General features: G+C 45.6%; 1 protein-coding gene across 6 annotated transcripts in view; it reads left to right on the forward strand.

The window, feature by feature from the left end:
• STYX (serine/threonine/tyrosine interacting protein) overlaps nucleotides 1-27662 on the forward strand; it is a 363082-nt gene that overhangs the window by 277804 nt on the left and 57616 nt on the right. For all 6 annotated transcript variants that reach the window (XM_069208552.1, XM_069208551.1, XM_069208555.1 and 3 more), the window contains one exon: nucleotides 16507-16579. In XM_069208552.1, coding sequence (XP_069064653.1) covers nucleotides 16507-16579 — 73 coding nt within the window. The remainder of the gene's footprint in view (nucleotides 1-16506; nucleotides 16580-27662) is intronic.

The following is a 27662-nucleotide window of genomic DNA, read 5'->3' on the forward strand; positions in this document are numbered from 1 at the left end:
GTTCACTCTTTTTGAGGTATTTTCTACCTGGTTTGGCTGGGATTTCCTCCACAAAGTCTGGCTTCAAGCCCTGCGGTGCCTGTCACCCATCAATGTCTGTGACAGACCCTCACCTTGTATGCCGTTGTTGTCTCCCTTGCGACCATGACCCATAGGCCTGCGGCGAGTGCTGCACCATGAACCCGAAGGCCTTGTGGGAGTGATCCCTCAAGCTCCTGGCAGCTCGACGTGCCACACCTGAGCGATCCAGATCCCGGTCGAGAGGAAAGTCCCAGGAGTGATCGTACAGCCCAAGATCTTCGTCACACTCAGAGTTGTCGAGCACTCAGGTAAGTCCTACCACCACAAGAAGAAATGTAAGAGTTCTTAGACTTCACCTCATCAGTCTGCCGACGAGATGAGAGCATATCGTGCATTGAGGTCGGGTGCAGCGGTTAAGTCCGCGGCTGTGCCGTCTTCGTGCTTTCCCAAGTTTTTGGGCGCCGAAGTGTTACTCGTCAGATTAAAAGAATTTTATGAAGCCATGTGCCTCATTTTTGAGCGCCCTGTTCCCTCCGGTGCACCTTTGGGCCCCAAGGGTTTAGATGGAGCCCTTGCTGATTCCATGCTGAAGGTTCCGGCCTCACGCCAGTAGGGTCCTATATCTATTTCTGGATCTGGACCGATGCAGGTCACACCATTCCGTCCTTCGGCACAGAGGGGAGCCATACTCTCCAGGTTGGAGTCTCAACCCTATGCCTAAGGGCTAGGACTCTGGGAGGGTTGGGAAAGGTTGCTGATACCAGCACTAAGAAGACGCTAACATGGATTGGTATGAGGACCTGGGTGAAGCAAGTGAACCCTATACTTCTCCAGATATTGGTATGCTTCCTCCTCCTACTGGGGCTATGGAGGAGGGAACGTCCTTTGCAGTGGTGGTGTCGAGGAAGGCCGAGGTCCTGGACCTCCGCCTACCTTTAGTGTCAGTCAAGACTAACATCTTGAGAGAGGTGCTGCAACTTGGGAGTCTCTCCCTCAGAACTGCTACTCCTGTTCAACGGGGCCCTCACTGACGCCCTACTGGGGGCATGGTCCAAACCCAGCACAGGGGCTCCTGTGGACAGGACAATTGTCCGCCGCCGCCACCCTGCACTAGAGGGCCTAAACTTCCTCACACAACATGCTATCCCGGTCGCACCCACATACAGGGAATCCAAGAGGCTGGACACTTTGAGGCACAAGATATTTTCATTTAACCAGCTTGGCATTGTGGTCTTTGAACACCTCCTGCCTTTTGGTCTGCTACTCCAACGCTTTGTGGGACATGATTGCACAAGTGCAGCCAACAGTCCCGGAGGAGATCTGAACTGTACTCTCTCATGCTGCTGTCAACTGGAGAAATGCAGCGAAGTTCGCAGTATGTTGTGGACTTGTCACGACGACTCCCTGGACAGAGGGTTTTTATCAACAGTGGCCTTGAATCGCCACGCTTGGTTAAGAACGACCTGCTTTTCTGGGGAGGGAGGTCCAGTTATCACGGATATGCATGCCCTTTGATGGCTCCCGTCTCTTCTGAGTCAAGGCAGAGTTGGCGCTGGAACACTTAGGGGCGATCAGGCCACGGCCAGGTCCTTGGGCGTTTCCATGGCTCCTCGTCACCCTTAATCTGCCTTTCGCTTCTTTTGTGGCCACTGAAGGGGCTTTCAGCCATACCTTTACTTTCCCAGCACCATGCCACACATGCTTCCCAACCTGTGCATGGCCAAGAGCACGGTAACCGCAGACATCGTAGGTCTGGCAGCCATCGGTCACGTCAGTCCACCACCTGGCTGCTTCCGCCTCCAAACCCTCCTAATCTGCTCTCATACCATCAATGGCATCCAGTTGGTGGCAGGACTTGCCATCAGCTGCCCCACTGGAAGTCCATAACATTTGACAGGTGGGTTTTGCAGATTGTCCAAAAGGGCTACTGCCTCCCCTTCATGACTTCCCTTCCCTCCATGTCACTATCTTACCACAGGCTGGAGGAGGATCACCTATCCCTTCACCAGGAAATCACAGGTCTCTTAGCCAAAGGAGCCATAGAGAGAGTGCAGATGCCAGAAGTGGGTTATGGTTGTTATTGCTGCTACTTTCTGATGCTGAAAAAAGAACGGAGGCCTTGGTCCTATACTATCCTATCCTAGACCTACACACCCCTCAGTTACTCTCTCAAGAAGGAGAATTTAAAATGCTTCCATGATCTCTGGTCCCATCTGCCTTGAACCCAAGAGACTTGATGGTAGTGTTTTACTTGCAGGACACCTGGTTCCATATTCATGTCTTGCCTGCCTATAGGCGTTACCTGCGGTCCACAGTAGGCCAAGAGCATTTTCAGTTTACTATGCTCCCTTTTGGCCTTACCAGCACCCCTCTGGTGTTCACCAAGGTGATGGGAGTGGTCAGAGTGCATTTGTGGAGATCAGCAGTGCCAGTCTTCCCCTAGCTTGACGACTGGCTGTTGAAGGTGGGCTTGTCCCAGGCTTTCTTCTCCCATCTCCATATTATAGGGAACCTCTATCATTCACTGGGATTCACTGTCAACAGGCTGAAGTCACACCTTACTCCCTCTCAGATTCTTCCTTTCATCAGAGGTGTTCTGGATACAGTGCAGTTTCCAGCCTATCCTCCCAAACAGCGAGTCCAGCATATTCAAGCTAGAATACTGATGTTTCAGCCTTTGACATGGATTTTCGGGAGACAGACCTTGAGGTCTCATGCATCCTGCTGGTAGCACATGCACGTTGGTATATTTGAGCTCTGAAGTTCCATTGTGCTCAGCATCTGGGTAATCTCTCCGACATGATCCAGATCTTAGAGGTAACTGCGAAAAGATCTGCAATTGTGGCTAACGAACCACAATTGGATCGGCATCAGACCCCTCTATCTTCCCCAACCAGATAGCACAGTAGTGACCGATGCGTCTCTCCAGGGGTGGGGGGGGGGGGGGGCATATGAGAAAGGTGGAGACCATAAGACTCTGGTCACTGGCAGACCCAGACTTCATATCAACCTGTTGGAGCTCCGAGAGATCCGGTTGGCATTGAAAGCCTTTCTGTGCTCCATCCAGGGAAGGCTATTGCAGGTGTTCGCGAACACCAAAACTGCCATGTGGTACTGCACCAAACATGGTGGGTGCGGTCATGGACCATTTGTCAAGAGTCTCTGCACCTCGGGACATGACTGGAACATCAGGCCATATCCCTGGTGGTTCAGCACCTGGCTGGTTCACTGAAAGCCAGGGCAGACTAATTCCGCTGAAGTTGTCTAGTGGATCACGATGGGGGCCTCCACCTGAAGTTGGCACACGGTCTCTTTCAGCAGTGGAGAGAACCTTGGTTAGATCTGTTTGCCTCCTCCGAGAACACGCAATATCAGCAGTTTTGCGCACTGGAATTTTCAAGGTGACTCTCGTTCGGAGAGGCCTTTCGTCTCAAGTGAAGCGCCAGGCCTCCTTTATGCCAATACTAATCCTGCCCAGAGTTCTCAAGAAGATCAGGAATGAATAGGCTCAAGTCATTTTTGTGGCTCTGAACTGGGCACGGAGAGTCTGGTATTCTGAGCTCTCAAGCATGGCCATCGATCTTCCGTTCAGGCTGACTATTCGAGAGGATCTTCTGTTGCAGCAACAGGGGAAGGTCCTCAGCCTGTACAGTGTCCGCTTTCTTACACAGAGATTGAGTGGCGGCAGTTGACAGCTTTCTACCTTCCTCCCGAAGTCTGATGTAACCTTGGCAGCCAGGGGGTCCCTCCACCAGGATGATATATGCCTGCTGTTGGAAACAGTTTGTGGCATGGCGTGCAGAAAAACAAATTGATTTGCTTTTGCATGTCCTTTTCATTCTCTGTTGCTCAGCAGGGCTCCTCATCTAACCAACCTGGATCCAGATAGTATTCATAAATCGCCTGCCAGTCAGCTGTACAATTTGCTTGAGTCCGCTATAACTGTGTTGTAGCTGCTTCATAAACAGTCTGCTTGTGATGTCAAGTCGCTTTTTTTCACCTGTAACCGACTCGTTGTACTTGAGAATTCCCAAGCGGCGTAGGCTAGGGGGTTTCGCTGATATTTTTAAATCTTTTTCAACATTTTTGTCTTAATGTTTCCCTTTAGTCCTTTTGGGGTTTAAACTCTGTGGGCTCCTAAAGATTACATTTCTGTCTATATCTAGTGTTTTAGTCAGGCGAAACAACACGGGTGTGTGCAATCAGCCCTTTTTATGACTCACTTTGTTGTTCGACTTTTAGGGCCCTCATAGCACATTTTCATGAAAAAACTGCTAATAGTTTGTGCCCTGAGCGGTAGCGGTACCGCAGGAATTTATATTTGTGTGGCCTCCCACTGAGCGTTGCGTTACTGTGCCTGGACAATATGACATCCCCTGCTGTGATGGCCAGGGGCCGTATCTTAAGGCAAAATCGAAAGCACGGTGCTGAAGGCTGTGTTTTATGCATGTTGCATGCCCACGATGAGTTAGATGCTGAGGCAAACCGGAGGCCACTCCAGGAGTGACCACCCCCTACTGGCATGGCTGAAAGCAATAGGATTAGTCAGAGGACCTGCTGTGATAGTTACGGTTTACATGCTTGTTGTGCAAAATATGTACTGGGCTCCAAACCCAGACTTGCACATTTCCGTGCTTTTTTTTTTTTTTTTATTATTTTTTTTAGGTGAGTTTCTCTGTGTTTAACCATATGTTGAAGTTTTATAACCAGTGCTAACTATAACTATAAAAATCACAGGTGATGTACAGCCATGGTTACACATTAAAATGGAAAAACATCAGAAATTCCATTGTTATGGCTATTTGCACAGCAGTCTTGTAAGTCATAGTTTGCCCCAAATCCAAGATCCTGGTGCAGACCACACAGATCCTGCTACATTGTCCGCTTATTCGTGTTTCTTTAAAGGGAGACAGGGAGGATCCTTTTGGCCTCGCACAAATCACTCTATTACAGAGCCCCCCCCAGTTGATAAATACAAATCCTTGGGCCCCCCCTGAGAATTCTTCACAATTATTTTATAAAGACTGCAATGTTTAAATATGTCTAGACCTATTTAAACATTGCAGTTAAGTACTGTTACAGTTTTAACAATACAATAACATGCTTCTGCTTAAAACAAAGCCCTGTTATCTGTAAAATGTTTCTTTTGGCCAGAGCCTGGCGCCCCCCCTGGGATCACTTGAGGCCCCCCTAGGGGGGCCCACCCCCCAGTTTGAAGACCTCTGCTCTATAAGGTCCTAAGAGCAAGTGTATGCTTACCCTGCCCACTTATGCTCTTTTATTATTTTTTATTTATTTGTTTGCTTATTTTACCCGAAGTGGTCCAAACCCCACAGTGCTGGGTAATGGCGGCAGCAACAAATAAATTCCTGTTATTTCAGCCAGTCAGAGTTTGCTGTGCAGGCTTGGGCATCTCCCTCCAGACCCACTAATGGACTGGATGACATGGCAAAAAGTTCCCTCTTCCAGTGGCGTTTTATTTATTTATTTTTCTTTGGATTCAGTGAGCCTGTGCATACTCTGGGGTTGATGGTCAAGATATCTCTGCAGTTAACCATTTGAAGCTCACCAGACACCTCTCTGTAATGCTTGTGTTTCAAAAACTACTCCTGGATGTTCACCAAAACCAGCAAAATCACATCTCTGATTACATTTCTAATTTCATATTATATTTGTTGTATTTTTGTAAGTGTTTTTTACTGTCAGGGGAGAGCAAAGATTACTAGAGCAATTACGACGGAAAACACTACTTTCCACCCCATCTATTTCACCGAAACTGATCCACCCGAAACCAAACATGCAGATACATACTTTTTTAAATATATAAACAATTTTTATTGGGTTTTTTTGGAGGAAAGGAAAGAAGGAATAGAGGTGAAGAAGCTCAAGTTTGTGCCGGCCTTGCCAGCATACACACAACATAGAAGAGACAGTGCAGATTGTCAGTGTGGCATCTCAACATACCCAACATAACACTTCGGGCGTACAACTCGAAGTGGTCAAGGGAGAAGACCCAGCCATTTCCGCCACACCTTTGCATTTTTATGTGGACAACCGCTTGCCACATGCAGATAATTAGCTGCAAATGGTATTTGATGGGAAAATTTACAGTAATTTGTCAAATGGTTTCACATTTATAAACAAAGCAAGAATTGCCTTCTCATTGCAAAATCAATCCTGACTAGAACTACAGGATCCCTATTGCCTCCTTTGTAAAATGTATATTTAGATTTGCTAGTTGGATTACATACCACGGGGGTCCTCTGGTTGCCCACCTTCAAAAATCAAAACACACAATACATTCAACTAATTCATACACATCAAGTAATTGGAACAATCAATATATTAGCTCCGGGAGCAATGCAAGTCTTGTTTACGTGTGCTTCAGTGAACAAGCAGCTGTTATGTTGGCCTTCTAAATGAACTTGCCTCCTGCCCCCCCCTTCATAGACTTATCACCTTAGGACGCAAAATGCATCCATCTTGAATAAATAGTCAGTAGTAAAGATTCCAGCACAAAGCCTCAGAATCAGAATGCATCAAAAGCTGCCTTTAAACACAACTGTGGAATGTCTCAGTTGTTACAGTTAATAAACATAATATCCAGACGCTCTTATCAGCAGGGAAACATATAAAAGTGGTTATAAAAGTTGTTAAAAGTTTTGCCAGACAGCAATTTGGGAGGAGGCAAAAAAGTTTACAACGGATTCAATTCTGATCTGGAGGCAAACTCCTGTTTGTGCTCACCTCTGGATTACTGGCTTGATTGGATGAGAAAGTAATAGCTGTTTTTTTAGAACGGATGCAATGAGGTGCACAAGATGTGTGGGACAGACACATGAGAGAGGCATTGAGGCATGTCTCACTGTTACATTTTAAACTAGTCCTGTCTCTTCCCACAAAGCTAACCCCCTCAGGTGCCAGGCATTTTTTTGGCTATTTGGGGCAATTATTAGGCCCTCATAACGTTTTGTCCTCATAAGCTACCCATGCCAAATTTGCGTCCTTTTTTTCCAAGATCCTAGGGATTCTAGAGGTACCCAGAGTTTGTTGGTTCCCCTGGAGGAGACCAATAAATTAGACAAAATACACCTAAAAAAATCGTTTACAAAAAAAAAACTAATGGGGGGAAAAAGGGCTGCAGAAGAAGACTTGTGGTTTTTCCCCTGAAAAAAGGCATCAACAAAGGGTTTGCGGTGCTAAAATCACCATCTTCCCAGTTTTTAGGAACAGGCAGACTTGAATGAGAAAACCACACTTTTCTGATGGATACAACTACCTGTGGATTCCTCACCTAATGAATACTCCCATGGCGCCAGCATTCGACGGAAATCTTCTTACTAGTCTCTGCACGTCGACGAGGACGTCACTCTAGCCCACGCGACGCCGTCTGACGTCATACAGGCAATAAGAGGTCCTCGACGACGTGCGGACGTCAATTCCCTTTTTTCCGTGCATTCGAAACGGTTATCTTCGAGGGAGCAACTGTTACTTTTTTGGTTACAGTGTATTTTTGCTGCGTAGTCTTTTGCTGTGGTAATAATGTCGCAGAGAAAGTCTGGATTTAAGCCTTGTCGTGAGTGTGGAGGCAAGATGTCGGTGACGGATCCTCATTCCGATTGCCTTTGGTGTTTGAGCTCCGACCACGACGTCTCGACTTGTGATTCATGCCAGCACATGAACGTGAGGCGAAGCTGTTTATGGCTAAATCGAAGGAGAAGCATCACAAGAAGTCTTCTTCTCCAAGACATCGGCGTCATCGAGACTCCCGGCATCGAGACTCCCGGCGCCGTAGAGAATCTCGGCGTCATTCGAAGGAGACTCGTTCCAGGTCTTCGGATCGGCGCCGAAGGACATGGGAGATCAGTCCCACTGTTACGCCGCATCCTTCGACGCCGTTGCCCTCTCCGGCGTCTCCAACTTCACCTGGACAGGCGTCGGTGATTGAGGTATTGGAGCCTCAGGTGTTTTCTCCGGCGCAGACGCCGAGGCCGGCGTCGGGGTCGCCTCCGAGACAGGCACCTCAGTATCCGGCTTTTCCCACCCCTGGAGCCGATAGTTCCGCATTCTTGAATGCGATGTATGCCATCTTCCAACAGATGGCTCCAGGGGGTGCTCCGGCTGGGCCTTTGGCCTTTTCTTTGGGTGATCCTGCGCCTCTTCGGCCGGCACCCTTTATGCCCTTTCTCCCTTTTGGGAACGTGGGCTCGGCGCCAGTGTCGGCGCCGGTGGCCGCTCCGGTGGCTTCAGAAGGATTGGCCCCGGGGATTTCCATCCCGTCGACGTCGAAGTCGGGATTTCGGCCTGTGTCTCCGGTGGGTCCATCTGCTCTTTTGTCGGCGCCGAAGTTACCTGTGGCGCCGGACGCGGCTTCGGTGGCTTCTGAAGATCGGCGCCGATCTTCGACTTCGGCGGAGGCATTGTCGACTCCGCGTATTGAACAGCGACTTCATTCCAGGAGACGTGCTCTCCGTGTATTAGAAGAGCAGGAGTACCAACGAGCCCTGGAGGAAGGAGAGCTAGAGGACTCGGGTGATGGGCTGCGTGGACTGGAGTCGGCCAGTGGGCTGGACACTTCCCCTGAGTGGGATCTTTCGTCCCCGGGGGAATATACTGAGGAGGCTGCTTCCTTTCATGCAGTGGTACGGAAGGCAGCTAGTTTTTTGGACCTGCCTTTGCCGGTGGTGGAGGCTAAACAAAACCTTTTAACAGAGGTGCTACATCCGGCCTCAGCTGCGGCGGAGCCTCTGTTGCCATTTAATGACGCTCTGCTGGATCCGGTGATAGAGGTGTGGAAGAGGCCGGCATCTTCCCCAGCAGTTCACAGAGCCGTGGCCAGGAGGTATCGGGCGGCTCCGACTGACCCTGGGTTTCTATCCAGGCACCCTACGCGGAGAGCTTGGTGGTGCAGGCCTCCTGTTCGTCCAAGTCAGCGCCTGGTTCTTTCCAGACGGTGCCTGGGGACAGAGATTCAAAGAAGCTAGAGGCGCAGTCGAAGAAGATGTTTTCGTCCTGCAGTCTGGCGTTAAAAGCCACCAATGCAACCTGTATCCTGGGGAGGTATATTCATGCTCTGATGGATGACATTTCCTCATCGTTTACAGAGCTTCCCCAGGGTCTTTTGGATCTTGTCTCAAACGCCCAGGCTGCTGCGACCCAGATTATCCAGACGGGACTGGATACCACCGACTCGGTAGCCAGAGCAATGGGCACAACTGTGGTGGCAAGGAGACAGGCCTGGCTCCGTAACTCGGGCTTTTCTGCAGATGTACAGTCCACATTGTTGGATCTCCCGTTTGATGGGGACAAACTGTTTGGAGCCAAGGCTGATTCGGCCTTGGAACGTTTTAAGGAAAGCAGGGCCACGGCTAAGTCGTTAGGGCTCCAAGCTCCTTCTTCCATGGCCTCTTCCAGATTTTTCAGGAGGTTTCGTGGATTTGGGCGTGGCTCTTCCTCCTCTTCCTTTCGGGGAAGATATCAGCAACCTGCCTCTTCCCATCCCTATAGATCTTTCAGGGGGAGAGGTAGGGTCCGCACCAGAGGAGCCTCTCAGCAGCACTCTGCCTCTTCCTCATCCTCTGGCGGGGTGCAGCAGGGGAAGCAGCCTTAGGCTTCCACCATTTCCCACTCACTCCTCTCCTGTAGGGGGAAGATTACAGCATTTTCTCACCAAATGGAAGACTGTTACAACGGACACTTGGGTTCTCAGTATTGTGGGAAAAGGCTACACCCTTCCCTTTCGGGAGTTCCCGCCCCTCATCCCGCCCCGCCCTTCTTATTGTTCAGAAGAACACCTCCTGTTGCTAGAACAGGAGGTACAAGCCCTCCTTTCCAAGGGCGCGGTGGAGTTGGTCCCAGAGCAGGAAAGGGGTCGAGGATGTTACTCAAGGTATTTCCTGATTCCCAAGAAGGATGGTCGTTTGAGACCAATTCTGGACCTGAGGATCTTGAATTGGTTCCTCAAGCAGGAAAAATTCAAGATGCTGACCCTAGCACAGGTGCTTTTGGCGTTGAACAAGGAAGACTGGATGGTGTCTGTCGACTTGCAGGATGCTTACTTTCATATCCCGATACTCAAGTCACACAGGAAGTATCTCCGGTTTGTGGTGGGATTGCAACACTATCAGTTTGCGGTCCTTCCGTTTGGTCTTACTTCAGCACCTCGAGTCTTCACGAAGGTGATGTCGGTGGTTGCGGCAGAACTCAGAAGGAAGGGGATAGCAGTATTCCCTTACTTGGACGACTGGTTGATCAAAGCCAAGTCCCCGGAGCTTGTGTCGCATCATCTGCAGTCAACAACCCAGTTGTTGTTCGACCTGGGTTTTTCGGTGAACGAGCCCAAATCTCACCTAGAGCCCTCTCAGCGCCTCCTGTTCATAGGGGCAGTACTGGATACAACATTGGGTCGGGCCTTTCCTCCGCCTCAGCGGATTCAAGATATTCAGGATTTGGTTCCAATGTTTCGAAATGGAGCGGTAGTTCCAGTCCTCAAGGTCCTTCGTCTGCTCGGTCTGTTTGCCTCCTGCATTCTGTTGGTCACGCATGCTCGCTGGCACATGAGGGCTCTTCAGTGGTGCCTCCGAAGGCAGTGGTCTCAACACAAAGGGGATCTAGAGAGTACTGTCAAGATCTCCAGAGATGCTGCTGTGGATTTGAAGTGGTGGATTGCAAGCAACAATCTTTCACAAGGAAAGCCGTTCCAGCAGTCGCCACCAGTGGCCACAGTCATAACGGATGCTTCCACTCTAGGGTGGGGAGCTCATCTGGGGGATCAGGAGATCAAAGGTCTTTGGTCTCCAGAGGAACAGATGTTTCACATCAATCTGTTAGAGTTACGGGCTGTACGTCTGGCTCTCAAGGCCTTCCTCCCTTCCCTTCGTGGTCAGTCGGTACAGGTCCTAACGGACAATACTACCACGATGTGGTACATAAACAAGCAGGGAGGAGTGGGGTCTTACCTTCTCTGCAGAGAAGCTCTTCGACTATGGTCCTGGGCAAAGGACCATCAGATTTGCTTGATAGCAAACCATCTGGCCGGAGTCTTGAACGTGCGTGCGGACAGTCTCAGTCGCCTATTCTCGGCAGACCACGAGTGGCGTCTCCATCCAGATCAAGTCCGTTTAATCTTCCAGAGGTGGGGGTTTCCTCGGGTAGATCTGTTTGCCACTCGAGAGAACGCGCATTGTCCGTTGTTCTGCAGCCTCCAGTATCCGATGCAGGGAGCGTTGGGGGACGCGTTTCAAATAACCTGGTGCGGCCAGTTGCTTTACGCGTTTCCTCCCATACCCTTGATTCCTCGAGTATTGAGGAAGATTCGCCAGGACCGGGCTCTAGTCATCCTAATAGCACCGGATTGGCCAAGGAGGGTATGGTACTCCGACCTTCTCCAACTCTCAATGTGCCCTCCGCTCCGTCTCCCTTTCAGGGCAGACCTCCTCTCGCAGTCGCAGGGGCAGGTTCTACACCCCAACCTCCAGAGTCTGCACCTACATGCCTGGAGATTGAACGGGGCAACCTGAGTTCCTTCTCTCTCCCGCCTGAGGTAGTGGATGTTATATTAGCGGCCAGGCGACACTCCACTAAATCTATCTACGCTAATAGATGGTCTAAATTTGTTGCGTGGTGTGGAGAGAGGCAGATTGATCCTTTGCATTCTCATCTATCGGACGTTTTGTCTTTTGCTCTGTCTCTAGCGCAGAAAGGTTGTGCAGTGGCTACCATTAAGGGTTATTTATCGGCCTTGTCAGCCTTCATATGTCTTCCAGACCAACCATCTTTATTTAAATCCCCTATTGTTATCATATTCCTGAAAGGTCTTCTAAATAAATATCCTCCAAAGCCATTCGTTATGCCGCAATGGGATTTGTCCTTGGTCCTGACTTTCCTTATGGGGTCCCCTTTTGAACCTATGCATTCTTGCCCCTTAAGGTATTTGGTTTTAAAAACCTTCCTGATAGCTATAACATCAGCAAGGAGAGTGAGTGAGTTGCAGGCCTTATCAGTAAAGCCCCCTTATACAACTTTTTATGGGGATAAGGTGGTGTTGAGGACCAAGGCTGCTTTCCTTCCGAAGGTTGTTTCACCCTTCCATTTGGCTCAGGCAATTACTTTGTCCACGTTCTATCCTCCGCCTCATCCTTCCAAAGATGAAGAAAGACTGCACCGTCTGGACCCAAAGAGGGCGTTGAGCTTCTTTATTGATAGAACAAAGGATTTCAGGCTGGAGGATCAGCTGTTTATTGGATACGTGGGCAAGAGGAGAGGAAAGGCAGTCCACAAGAGAACACTATCCAGGTGGGTTGTTCTTTGCATTAAAATCTGTTACTCTTTGGCAAAGAAGGATCCTCCTGAGGGCATTAGAGCTCATTCCACCAGAGCTAAGTCGGCCACTTCGGCCTTGGCCAGAGGTGTTCCTGTGGTCGACATCTGCAAGGCCGCAACTTGGTCGTCCCTTCACACTTTTGCAAAACATTACTGTTTGGATTCTGAGGTTAGAAGGGACGGCCATTTTGCACGGTCAGTGCTGCAGGATTTCTTGGTTTGACCATTTAGGCACCCACCGCCGGGCGTGGTACTGCTTTGGGACTCTATTCATTAGGTGAGGAATCCACAGGTAGTTGTATCCATCAGAAGAACGAGTTACTTACCTTCGGTAACGACTTTTCTGGTGGATACATTAGCTACCTGTGGATTCCTCACGGTCCCACCCGCCTCCCCGTTGCCTTTCTGGTCTTACCAAGTAATCCTTGAGTACGCTCCTCTTGGTCTTTGAGGGGGCAATAGATGTTGTATATAATATATTTATATATATGTATATATGTATACATCTTTGTGTATATACTTGATGTGTATATATATTTTAAAAAGAGAGAGTTATATATATATATATGTATAAAAGATTTACAGTTATTCATGCAATGTTGTGTATTTTTACAATGTAATGGGATGTTGCCTTCCTCTTTCATTGCATTGCCTGGTTGTTCTCATGCACGTAAAAAATTATTGGTACTGACGTCCGCACGTCGTCGAGGACCTCTTATTGCCTGTATGACGTCAGACGGCGTCGCGTGGGCTAGAGTGACGTCCTCGTCGACGTGCAGACACTAGTAAGAAGATTTCCGTCGAATGCTGGCGCCATGGGAGTATTCATTAGGTGAGGAATCCACAGGTAGCTAATGTATCCACCAGAAAAGTCGTTACCGAAGGTAAGTAACTCGTTCTTCAACACAATTGTGGCATTTTACTTGGACATACCCCATTTTTACTATTTTTTGTGCTTTTAGCCTCCCTCCATTTAGTGACAGAAATGGATGTGAAACCAATGCTGGATCCCGGGAAGCTAAACATTTCTGAAAAGTAGACAAAAATCTGAATTCAGCAATGGGTCATTTGTGTAGATCTTAAAAGGTTTTCCTACAGAAAATAACATCTAAAATAAAACAATATTGAAATTGAGGTGAAAATAACAACCATTTTTCTCCACGTTTTACTCTAACTTTTTCCTCCCATGTCAGATTTTCAAAAGCAATATACTATTGGGTCTGCTGGACTCTTCTGGTTGGAGGGATATATAGGGCTTATAGTTTCATCAAGTTCCCTAGGTACCCAGAGCCAATAAAGAAGCTGCACCTTGCAATGAATTTTCATTGTATACCGGTTATACGGTAATTTATTTGGTGAAATATAAAAAGAGAAAAATAAGTATCAAGGAAAGCTTTGTGTTTCCAAAATGGCCACAAGATAAGGTGTTGAGAAGCAGTGTTTATTTGCACATCTTTGAATTCCGGGGTCCTCATACTAGCATGTAAATTACTGGGCATTGCTCAAATAGATGTCTTTTTTACACACTTGCTTACATTTGGAAGGACGAAATGTAGAGAAAGACAAGGGGCACTAACACTTGTTCTTCTATTCTGTATTCCCCCAAGTCTCCTGAAAAAAATGGTACCTCACTTGCGTGGGTAGACCTAATACCTGCGACAGGAAACGCAAGATGGACAGACACATCACATTTTTACATTGAAAGCTGACGTGTTTTTTTGGAAAGTGCCTAGCTGTGGATTTTGGCCTCTAGCTCTGCCGGCACCTAGGGAAACCTACCAAACTTGTGCATTTTTTAAAACTAGACACCTAGGGGAATTCAGAATGGGTTGACTTGTGGGGCTCTTACCAGGTTCTGTTACCCAGAATCCTTTGCAAACCTCAAAATTTGGTAAAAAACACATTTTCCTCACATTTCGATGACAGAAAGTTCTGGAATCTTAGAGGAGCCACAAATTTCCTTCCACCCGGCGTTCCACCAAGACTTCCGATAAAAACGGTAGCTCACTTGTGTGGGTAGGCCCAGTGCCAGCGACAGCAAATGCCCCAAAACACGATGTGGACACATCACATTTTCCCAAAGAAAACAGACCTGTTTTTTTGCAAAGTGCCTAGCTGTGGATTTTGGCCTCTATCTCAGCCGGCACCTTGGGAAACCTACCAAACCTTTGTATTTTTTAAAACCAGACACCTAGGGGAATTCAGAATGGGTTGACTTGTGGGGCTCTCCCCAGGTTATGTTACCCAGAATCCTTTTCAAACCTCAGTTTGGCAAAAAAAACACTTTTACCCTCACATTTCGGTGATAGAAAGTTCTAGAATCTAAGAGGAGCCACACATTTCCTTCCACCCTGCATTCTACCAAGTCTCCCGATAAAAATGGTACCTCACTTGTGTGGGTAGGCCTAGTGCCCGCGAGAGAAAATGCCCCAAAACACTACGTGTACACATCAAAATTATGAAATACAAAACTACCTTTTTTTTGTGGGGGAGTAGGGGAACCTGCGTTTTTGGTCCTGGGTTCAGCAGCCATATAGGGAAACCTACCAAACCCAAAGATTACTGAACACACGAGGGAGTCCCGGGAGGTGTGACTTGCATGGATCCCCCATTGTTTTCTTAACCAGAATTTTCAGCAAACCTCAAATTTAGCTTTGAAAATCACATTGTTCCCACATTTCTGTGTGGGATCACTGCACCGGGACAAATGTCCTACCACCCAAAGTTCCCTTCAGTCTCCCAGTAAAAATTATACCTCACTTGTGTAGGTGGTCCAAGTGCCTGTGACAGGGAAGAGCCAAAAACATGTTGAAATTAAGGAGGAACCAATGCGGGTCCAAAAGGACAGTTAAAAAAAAAAAAAAACATTTTTAGGCTGACAAGTGGGGCAGAATTGTTAGCGGTATAGATGCCACAATGCTGGGTGGTAGGAATTTTGTGGAATCCTGCAGATTCCGTAAGGTTCCACCACATAAATGTGGGGAAAATGTGTGATTTCCAGCAAAGTTGAAGGTCTGCAGGGCCATGTGGGTACGACAATGGTGCGGGATGCATGTGAAGCACACCACTTTGGACCCACCCAGATGTTTTGTTTTCAGATGTGTCTAGGTCTTGTGGATTTTTCTACATGGCAGCGTTCCAAAGTCCAAAATGTGCAGCCCTCACCATTCCAAGCTGGACGATTTTGAGAGTTAGACAAGCTTTCATGGGCAAAATGTAAAACCAAAACCCAAAATAATCAAATGCCCTCTTGCTTTCCGTGGGATAACATGTTTTAGTGTGCAGGGGAGAGCTGAAAGATTTTTACCCCCTTCAGGGGTGGGGCCTAACCATGCCCATACTGGTTGGTAGCCACCACCCCATTATTTTTGTTTTTTTTAATTCCCTGGCATCTAGTTGGTTTTCTAACCCCCCCCCCCCCCCGGGAGTGGATGGGGGGCATCGCCCCATTTGCCCACCGGTGGGCCGAACAACTTTGGCCTCATTTATTTGGGGTGGGGGTATGGCCATACCCCCACCCTCTTTTTTGGAGAAAAAAAAATCTTCTCTGGTGTGCTTTCTGCCCCTGTTGGGGGCAGATGGGACTTCCAAAAATAGGCCGATCTGCCCCCAAGAGAGGGCAGATATGGCCAAAAGTAATGTTCCCTCATCGGGAGCGACCCTTCCCCAAGCGGCTGCCTGACCCCCAAACGAAGCAAACACACCAATCCCTGGTGCCAGATCTTCCCCCCAGGGGGGTAGAAATGGCCTAAAATAAAATTGTCCACCATTGCGTAAACGGTTGGTCCCAACGTCCCAAAAAATAAATAACATAAAACAAAAAATATCCCTGTTGCATAGAGGTTTCTTGCCCCCCCCCCCCCCAGGGGGAAGATCGGTCTAAGTAAAATAGGCCTAAAGTTAATTTTGCCCCCAGGGGAGTGACCCTTGCCTAAGGGGTTGCTCCCCACATATAAGAAAATTAAACAAACAAACAAAAAAATATCCCTGGTTTCCATAACAGTTTTGTACTGTGCCTGTCCTAGTCAGTAGAGGTAGGTAACCTTTCTTTTGTGTAAATGTTACTTTTAGGCCTGAATCAAGGAGAATTTTTTTTTGCTCATTTGTAAATTGAACTAAAACAATCATGAAATTATATGTAGTCACAGATGTTCCTTTACCTAGGGATGCCTTTACCTATGTTCAGGAAAGAAGGTTCTGCATTAATCCTAATGCTGGATTTGTTCATCAACTTCAGGTATGTTCTTCTTCATCTGTCTCTTTATCTGTCGTTATATCTCTTTATATATCTCTGTCTCTCTCTACCTGTCTGCTTATCTCGGTCTACTTATCTCTCCATCTACCCCTCTCTATCTGCCTATCTACCTATGTCTAGCTCCCTATCTATTTACCTCTGTCTATCACACTTGTCATTGAAAAGGCATTTTTCCATCCATTGGCAGATCTGCACCACTAAAGACATGTATTGCAATTTTTGTTCACTTCTGCCATTTTATTCTCCATAGGGATTTATGTCAGATGTCATATTTGTCATTGTATTGAGCATATACAAATTCCTAATCTGATTAAAAATGCATGTAAACAAATTATGCAAGGCATTTTTTTGCTTCTCAGGCAATGAAAGAGGCCAACGGGCCAGATATTTGAGATGAACTATTTTCTGTCATTGAATCCAAAATACATCATGCATGCATTCTTATATTTTTGTACCTTCTGCCTATTTTAATCTCAATGCATTTTAGCGTTTTTACACTTAGGTCACATCAGGACAACCACAAGGCCTCAAAACTTGTATGTTTTTCATAGGCCTCGGTTAGGATGAGTTTTCAACATTTGTCCATAATATGTTTACATAAGTGACGATGTAACATCAGCCCTTCGTTTAAGGTGGCAGGTATATGTAGAGTAATTCAGCTCCACCATGTCAAACTGATGTTCATGTAACAGTATAATCGTCTTGGGTATAATTTTTAGGGGGAAACTTTTAAAATCCGTTACTCAGCCAGTCAAGTTAAAATTTATGCAACAACATAGCCCTTGCATTGTTTTAAACCACACTTTCGTGGGAATGTTGCACTATCTCACAAACAGTTACAAACTTGACTGCATTTTAAAACAAAATGCATATGTACTTGAAACACCACCAGATGCAAACTGTTGGATCATTGTTGATCTGTGGTGGTATTATTGTGGTATTTTGTGTAGTACAGTAAGTAGTAGGTGTGTTAACAAACAAAACAGTTGATTTATGAATGTTGCTTTGATGGTTGCAAAGCCTGCTCATTTTAGGTTATTACCCAATTGTATATCTACTCATACTCTTACCTTTTATTTGTTACTCCAGTATTGGAACTTTCATAGACTCACATGCTTGAATCATTCCCCGTCATCAGATGGGAGTCCTTGGTACGTTAGAAAAGATAATGTCTGCCTAGACATAATAACAATAATAAAAAAGGCCTGTTGCCTTACTGTTAAATAACCTCTCCAAACTGCAGAGTCCATCAATCAGGTGATCCCACCCTCTAGAACACTCCTGAAAGAAGCTCCAGTACCTTAGATCTTCTACTGCACATTGTGCTAGGGAGTCTCCACTGAGCTCTGCTCTTTCTTTTCCAGTTTGGGATTAGATTTATCACCATAGCTTATTTTCTTATTGTCCAAGAGTGTTGGTTTTCACACTCAGAACACTTCTGGACTGACAATATCCTCAAGAATATCTGACCAGGAGAGAAAAGGTCTCTCCAAAGCCTGCAATTCTTGTGGGAAGAAAAGACTTCATTCTGAAGACACACATAAAGACTGTACATATTGCCTCTATCCTGACCACTCGGCAACAGAATGTAAGGTATGTTGTACATTTTCTTCTAAAACTCTATAGGCTAGAGAGGGAAGGCTGCTTATTTGGCTTCATAAACTGAAAACAAGGAAAAGTCCAGTCTCAGATTCAGATGGTGATGAGTCTTCCTGGTGTTCAAAAAAGTCTCAAACGACAAAGATCACCTCATTCAGAAAGGGGTTCAGAACAGCCGCTGAAGCTTTGAAAAATACCTCACAGGGATCTGATACAGGTCGAAGCCTATCAACATCCGCTCACGAAGGACAGTCTTCCTCAGGGAAATCAAAACACTGGCCTCCTACTTCAAAGAAGGTTTATAAACCTTCAGAGCCATCAGCACTTCCTCCGAAGGTAATTACTACTTTTAAAAAGACTTCTTCAGCTCCTTCAAGTGACATACTGTCGACGACTCCACCGTTGACGAAGACTTGTACTGCGCCAGTGTCGGCGACAACAACATCTACTGTACCCAGCCTGCGAACCATGATTTCTTCCTAGTCGACAATATCCACGTCGATGGTATCTAAGACCAGACTGTCGACGCTGAAAATAGTTGTCGATGCCATCAACGACACTTACCGTCGACGACCATTCAGTCGATGACAACATCGTCGTCGATTCCATCAACAAGAACCAGAGATGGATCTTTGCATATGGAGATGACTTCGACTTCACCGTCCGCACCGTCGACAGTGAGAAAGATCAAGGATTCAAATAGGAAAGAACACCTGTCGCTGCATACCAAGTCTCCAAGTAAAGTCACTCCTTTACTCCCGGCCCTTCTATTGGATGAGGAATTAGATGATGAGGGACCGTTTGGAGCAGCTTATAGTCCTTCTCAGCTTCAGGTCAAATATCAACTGGACAACGACGAATATAGCCAGCATTATGAAAAACAATATTATTCACCTCAGAGGGACCAGAGAAGTGTACCAGAGGATATGGTGTGTGTTCCAACTTCCCTTATCACAGATCTCCAACTTATGCTGGCAGACTATAAAAAGAGATTTCCGTCAACACCACAGGGGGAATCTCTTCCGATCCTACCTCATCCCTCTACCCCAGCGCCAGGGACTACGCCTTCACCATGATTAGTGAGAGGTACTCCGTAGAGAGCTTTTGTACAGGTTACAGACTCCTCAGAAGATGAAAGGGAAGAAGGGGAGCTCCAGGACACACAATCGGAATGGGACAACTATATAATTCCAACTCTGTCTTCTCCATCACCACCTCCTGTAGATTCACCCTCAGAATACATAAGGGGTTGCCATAATCTGCTGGAAAGAGCATCGAAAAGATTTGCGCCGCAAAAGTCATGTAACAAACTGACTGCTTCCTCTATGATTTCAAGGAGCCCTTTCAGAGAAATGTGCGATCCATGCCCATAGTAAATTACATTTTGGAGGAGGGTCTAAAGGTGACGAAGAACCCAACTACTGTCACTGCTGTCTTAGCAAGATTAGATAAAAAGTATAAAGCCCCAAAAGATGCTCCAGCCTGCCTAACTGAGAATACGAAACCAGACTCAGTAATAACTCAGGCGGCGCAGAGACGTTCAAAGAATCAGTCAGCGCCTATTACAGCACCTCCAGACAAAGAAGGAAGGAGGCTAGATAATATCGGAAAGAGGTTTTCAGCCATGTCTGGGCTTACAGTGAGAGCAGCGAATTCCTTAGCTGTTTTGGGCAGATATGACATGCAGTTATGGGCTGACATCGCTCCATATTTGGACCTCCTTACAGAAGAGTCGAAGGTAGAAGCAAAAAAGATCTTGCTAGAATGGCAACACACCTCGGCAGAGATCATTGACTGCGCAATTGATATTACCACAGCTTTCAGACAACTAGCAGGTGGTGCGGTGTTATGTAGGCAAGGCTGGCTTAAAGCCACTACCTTCCGCCCAGAGGTGCAGAATAAGATATTTGACCTGCCATTCAGCAGAGAGGCCCTCTTTGACAAACATGTGAACGAAGCCCTGCAAGCGATAAAGACAGACACAGACACCACCGGATCACTCTGGACCCTACAATTTAAGAAATTGCCTTTTTGTGTCCCCAGAGGGTGAGGAGTACAATCATATTGGGTGAGTTTCAAAACCTTTGTTACCCCACCTATTCAGCTTAACAGTTTTGGACACAATACTCCCAGAGGCAACCACCTCAAGCATCCTATGCTAGACCCCCTCCTAGAGATAGAGCACGTCAAGGGAAGGACACAGGCAGTCATCAATGACCATCTTCAATCTCCGGCTTCTTCCCCAACACCGATACACAAGATAGGGGGCAAAACTTCTCATTTCTTTAAAGAAATGGCAAGAAATAACATCGGACCAGTGGGTTTTAAAAATAATGAAATTCGGCCACACTTTGGAATTCACCCAAATTCTTCCATTACACCCTCCACACGCCTCCCTTCAAAAACATCTAAAACAACTCTGGTTAGAGGTCAGGACCATGTTAAAGAAAGGAGCAATAGAAAGAGTCCCATCTTCACAGCAGGGGAAGGATTCTACTCCTGATTCTTCTGATACGCAAGAACTGGAGAGAATGGTGCCCCACCCTCAGTCTCAGAGACCTCAAGTATCTCAAGCGCTAAACCTTTTGTATGGTCACGTTACAGGAGATTCTCCTCAGTATGAACCATGGAGATTTTATGACAACCCTGGATCTACAGGATGCATACTTTCATATCCCAATCTCAACTGCCCACAGGAAATTCCTTCGCTTTACAGTAGCTGGCAGCCATTTCCAGTTTAAAGTTCTTCCATTTGGCCTCAAATCGGCCCCCAGAATATTCACAAAGTGTCTAGCGCCAGTAGCAGCTTGGCTTAAGATGCAAAACGCCAGATTATTCCATATTTAGACGACTTGTTCATAAAAGCGCTACCGAATCCAGCAGCTCACAACTCAACAAGGGCATGGGTGGAGCTATTCAACAAACTTTGTCTCACGTTAAATTGAAACAAGTCAAAGATCTTGCCAGCAAGAGTGACGACGTTCTTGGGGGCGTCAACAGATACAGTCGGGGGCAAGGCCTTGGAAGACAGACGAAAATCAAGTCTTAGAAAACAGAATTCAAAGAAAAAAGTTTCTTTCAATGCGCACCTACAAGTCTTTACTGGGGATGATATCATCTTGCATTCACCTAATTCCATTTTGCCGGCTAAGGATGCGCCCCCTACAAGAAGAATTGGATCTTCAATGGAATCAAAAAGAAGGTTCATTCAACAACAGTCAGTGACTCCACGCATGATCGAAGCACTCCAATGGTGGTCCGATCAGTCGAACATGGCAATAGGTCTTCCTTTTCTGCTCCATTGATCTCCACTGGTCATTACCATGGACGCCTCTCTCGAAGGATGGGGCGCTTATCTACAGGACCTGCAGGTCAGTGGAAAGTGGAAGAGCTCTCTTCAGAAATATCACTTCAATTTCTTAGAGCTAAGAGCAGTCTTTATGGCTCTACAGGCTTTCCTCCCCAGGATGAAGCAGTCTGCTGTTCTCATAAGAACGGACAACACAACAACAATGCATTACCTGAACAAGCAGGGAGGGACAAAGTCTCCTCTCCTATCTCGAGAATCTCAAAGTATTTGGAATTGTGCTATTTGAAGTGGAGTAACTGTAAAGGCAACACATCCTCCAGGCAGAGAAAACAAAACCGCAGACACCTCAACAGACTAACATCCCCCTGTCACGAATGGGAATTTAATCGAAGAGCCTTAAACCATGTCTTCAGGGAATGTGGATAACCCAACCTGGATCTCTTCGTGATGCCACAAAACAGAAAATGCTGCTTCTACGCAAGCTGGGATCACCATCCGGGAAAGTGGGGGAATGCCTTTTCGATGGCTTGGTGCAGAATATTTGCTTATGCTTTTCCACCCATTCCCCCGATTCCAGGAGTGCTCATAAAGATCAAGAGGGAAGGTTGCATGACACATATTGGCCTCGCCAACACTGGTTCTTGGAATTCTACTGAAGGTCTCCCCAGATCTCCTAACAATGAAAGTCTGCCATATCCTGCACCTGGACCCCAAATCACTACAATTATCAGCCTGGCTCCTGAACACAATGAGTTTGTCCATTTAAATATTCACCCAGAATGTAGAGGAATACTTTCAAAAGCGAGAGCAGAAAGCACAAACCAATCATGCTCTCTGAAATGGAAAGGGATTTGTTCATGGTGTCACAAGGAACAAGTTAATCCGCTATCGTCCCCGCCAGAGGAGATATTGGCCTAGCTCCTCCATCTGACATCTTCAGGATTAGCTCACGCATCCATTAGAGTGTACCTGGCAGCCATATCTTGGTTAAGGCGTTACCTCAACATCTCCGTCTTTATGGTCCTCTAGGCTGATAAAACAGTTTCTGAAAAGACTCTTTAGAGTTTTTCCACCAGTAAGACCTCCTCTACCCTTCTAGCATCTCAATACCGTTCTATCCCAGCTCACGAAGCATCCATTTGAACTTATTCACAAAGCAGAATTGAAATACTTACTGTGGAAGGTTGCTCTCCTACTGGCTCTTCTTCTAGATGTATCAGCGAGATCCAAGCTCTTAACATCCAAGAGCCTTTCCTTCAATTTAAACACGACAGAGTAATCTTTCGCACAAACCCGAAACTTGTCTCCAAAGTACTGTCTGACTTTCACATCAATTAACCTTTGGTCCTCAAGACTTTCTTTCCAAATCCGTCATCTCTGGAAGAAAGACGCTTCGTTCCCTGGACATCAAACAATTTCGTAAGTCTAAGTAGTTATTTGTTGCTTATAGTGCCCCACGAAAGGGCCAACCCCTGTCAAAACAGGACATAGCAAGATGGATAGTAAGTGCAATAAAGATCTGCCACCAAGCAGCTGTAAGGCCTTTATGATTGTCCAAACAAGCACATTCCACAAGATCTATCTCGACATTGACAGCTTTGTTCGCAGGTGTACCCTTAAGACATTTGGAGAGCGGCCACCTGGAAGAATACACACACGTTTACGAGACACTATTGTCTGGAGGAGATTCCTCAAGGAGATGTGGCGGTAGGACAGGCGGTCCTGCGGCGTCTGTTCCAGTATTGGTGAGTTATCCCTACCTCCCACCATCCTTTCCTGTTTAATAGTACACACTGCATGATCTGATGGAAGTTCCAATACTGGAGTAAGAAAATAAGTAAGTTACTTACCTGTATCTATAGTTCTCCAGTATTGGAGTCTTTCATAGATTCACATGCGACCCACCCACCTCCCAAGGGAAGCTCACCGTACTTTTCTCAGTACAACCTTTTAATTACATATACTAGTGCTTAGAACATCTGAGGTACTGGAGCTTCTTTCAGGAGGGTTCTTGAGGGTGGGATCACCTGATTGGTGGACTCTGCAGTTTGGTCCTTTTTTACTTAACAACTTGGGGGGGTTATTTAACAGTAAGGCAATAGGCCTTTTTTATTATTGTTATGTCTAGGTAGACATTATCTTTTCTAAGGTGACTCCCATCTCGTCGACTGGGAATGATTCAAGCATGTGAATCTATAAAAGATTCCAATACTGGAGAACTGTAGTTATAGGTAAGTAACTTATTTTCTTTTTCACAATTATTATTCTTTTTTAAATAGTGTTTACTAGTTAACTGCCTGTGTAAAACCAGCAAACTGAAAATAAATTTGAAAGGTCTTGGGCCTGGCCAATCTATCGATTAATTTCTCATCCTCTCTTACTACCCTTCACCAAATTTAAAATGATCCTCCCATTTCACATCCACTTTACTATGTAACTTTTACTGGTCTCCCTAGGCCATGGGGTGTCCGGCGACAGGTTGATAGACCAGAGCACTGTTCCATACCATGAAATAGACTGTACAGATATACATAAATCATATACAGTGACCATACAGAGGTATGCTTCCATGAGGAAACATGTTAGACAGCAGTATTATTAACTTGAACAATTGAAACAATCTGTCATCAAACACTGGCAGTATTCTAAAACATTTGCCCAACATTCATAATGTCACTTGTTTGCCTTTCAAACAGGCTTCAAATATTCGAGATATCTTAGTTCATACCCACCAAAACAAAACCACAATTGTTATCCAGCAGACATTGTGGAAGATTCCCAAACCAAGGGGCCATTAACACTGTGGTGATTGTAGTGTATGTTATCTAACCAAACCAACTAAAACTTTGGTTTTAGGCTTTATATCACCCTTGAACCAATATTCTTTCATTAACTAGAACGCTGTGAACGTTACAGTGCCCATGGTCTATAGGTGAACTAAAATACATCGGTATGACAAGGAAATTTAAAACGGGGATCCTTGAACATAATTCCAATATAAAATGTGTCAAATGTGGCATTTCAAGAACCACAGAATACAGCCAAACAACTACATTGGACAGACATAGAAAAGTTATTTGACTGTAGGTCAGAAAACTTAAAACAAAGGCTGTTGCTTAAGGACAGAAATAGTGTTATTGATTAGGAACAAATTCTAAAGGCTTGAATGATAAGATTGCGTGGCACTCTATGATTCAGTTGTTTGTGAAATACATTGGAAGCAACCAGGCAATGAACCTTGAAGTTAAGAAAATGAAGGGAGTTCATCAACCTCTTTTCCTCAGGCACGCTGTGGGTTACTGTAGTAGTGACTCCCACAAATGAATAAGGAGTCAGAGCAAAGTCTTGAATTCTCCTTGTTTATTTGGAGATGGAGCTGCGATACATTCAGCCTCTTGACGAATGTAACCCACTTTGCAGGACATGGTTTACCCCCTTTACTATATGTCCATTTCCACATCTTTGAAGAATTACTTTTGCCCATTTTTACCACATCTCTGTTGTCTTTCAGTGTATTTTCCTTTAAACCATCTTTGTGGCCAAAAAGAATCTAGTAACGACTCCCACAAATGAATAGGGAGTCGGAGTGAAGTCTTGAATATTGCAACACATTCCGCCACTTGACTAATCTTGCTGAACCCAGCTGTCACACCAGTTAAATCCAACGAACCCTCAGGCGACCACGGCACCGCATGGAACGCACAGTCCCACATTCCATCGAATGCCTTGCGCACTCACTGCTACATTACTACAGTTAACTTTGAGCATATGTAACAATCAGGGAAGAAATGTTACAATAAGACTCCCACCCATGGAATAAGTCTTTATACAGTAGCATAGAAAAGCAATAGGTTACATTTTAACTAATAAATGAGAGGCGCTAATTCAGGCAAACAAGCAAATAACAAAAACCAAAAATAAAATACCATCAAATCATAATTTATCCTAATACGACCTGGATAAATAACATCCTGGTAGGAGGTCAAAGGATAATATCAATAAAGGACAACCTTAGCATAAACGGCAATAATATCCTGGCAGGAGGGTGGCCACTTACTATAGCTGATTGGTAATCCCTTACCCGCGAACTCCAATCTTACTATCCTGCGAATCAGCCTTAGAACTGGACTCGCCCATATTTTTTCACCTCTTTTACTTCACTCTGGGGATGTTCTTCCTGATCTTAACCACACTTTATGACTCTTCTGACATTCCACCAACTGTTACCGTTCTATCTGATTACGTTTCCACAAACTTTATCGACCACAACAGGACCACTGAACTTCTCTCCTCCTTTCTTAACATGAGCTCCTTTCTTAATGCAAACTACATCCCCTATCCTGATCTTAGCCTCACTCACTCTTGTTCTCCTGTCATAATTCTCCTGTTTAGCTTTGGCCACAGCTGAATTTTATTTATCCATGGCTTCACACTTCTCCATTGACACACCGAACATGAACCATTTGCCCACCCAGTTTGGGAATATCTTGGTGAAAGGCTTTCTTCCTCTCAGCACTTCAGCGTTACCAATGATGAACTCTGCGGGCTGGTACAATAGAACCAAATCATTGAGTTCACCGCGTTCCTAACTACAGATTTATTCGTAATCACCTACCTTACACACTGCACCACTACGCGATTCATATGCTCTACCTGCCCATAACGTTCGGGATTCACCTCTTCACTCATAAACTGGACCCCAATTGTCCGACAACAGAAACCTGTGGAAATTCTTCTCTCATGAATATATATTTTTTAAACTCAACCAGTTTTAGCATTTGGCTCAGACACAAATTTCACTTCAGGCCACTCTGAATACAAGTCAACCAACACATAACTGCACTGGTACAGAAGGGCATAGAACGGTCCAACTAAACCTATTCCCACCTTTTCCCAAGCATAAGGGGGACACTTAATTGGTTGTAAAGGTGGTTTCCTTGCTATAAACCTTTTATCTGGATTTCCACAAATCGTGCATCTGCTAACCTACTCCTCAACTTCCCTGTCTATTGAGGGCCACCAAAAGGTTTGCCTTAACATACGTTTTGTGAACGTACCCCTAAATGACCCTGATGTGCCTATTGGATACGTCTGTTTCTTAATCCTGCAGGAGATACTTACTTTTCCAGTCTGAGTAACAACCTGTCTTCTGCTGACAATTCCTCTGCTACGTCCCAAAATGGCTGGCATGCTGTCTCTGCGTTCTTCTTTTAGTCATTTTTTAGTGACATATTTGATAGTTTGCTTGATAACTTCATCATTTCTAGTTCCAGTCCAGCATTTCACTTCAATTATAGCACTCGTATTCAGTACATCAATAGCCGCAATCAGACTCTGCGTCCTCCACATCATCCTTACTGGCTGACGAGCTCCAGGGCAAGAAATCCGACCCTCGTGTTTTTTTCTCCACGAATATGTGCAATGTCAAAGTTGAATTGCTAAAGTTTGTGAGACAACCTACCTATAAGAGGGATTTGATCTTGAATCCTGTCCCTACTCAATATTGTGACTAATGGCTTATCAGTTTTAACTGTGAACTTGGTCCCCCGTACGGTTTGAATTTTTGGGTGGCCCACCAAACCCCAATAATTATTTTTCAATCATCAAAAAATCTGTTTCAGGATCCTGAGGTGTTCTAGGAGCATACCCAATAGTGTACTCTATCCCTAATTCATTTTGCATGAGCACCACCTTCATTCCATGATTGCTAGCATCAACAGTTATATAGCACAATCATTTAGGATTTAATATTTTTAACACTTTGGAGCTCACAAACTGTCCCTTAATCCAATCAAATGCCTCCTAACACTTTTAGAGTGTTAACAATCCTGTTAACACCTAACATGAGAGACATAATCTGGCATGAATCTTGAGTAAGATTCAAGGTTGTTTTGTCTGTGGGTGCTACCTCATTTACAATAGCATTAACCAATCCTGGTCTTGGTTCATTACCATTCCCTAACATAATATGGCCAAGGTATTCCACTCTGTCTTTAAGAAATTCACACTTTGCTATCTTAAGCACTACTCCCTTCTCCTGGAAAATGGCCAATACTTGATTGAGACTCTTATTATGCTCTTACACAGATTTAGCAAATATCAGAACTTCATCTTGAAAGGCTGCTACACTCTGCACTCCTTTTAACAGTTGGTACA

Source organism: Pleurodeles waltl, chromosome 9 (genome assembly GCF_031143425.1).
Source record: "Pleurodeles waltl isolate 20211129_DDA chromosome 9, aPleWal1.hap1.20221129, whole genome shotgun sequence".
Classification (NCBI taxonomy): domain Eukaryota; kingdom Metazoa; phylum Chordata; class Amphibia; order Caudata; family Salamandridae; genus Pleurodeles; species Pleurodeles waltl.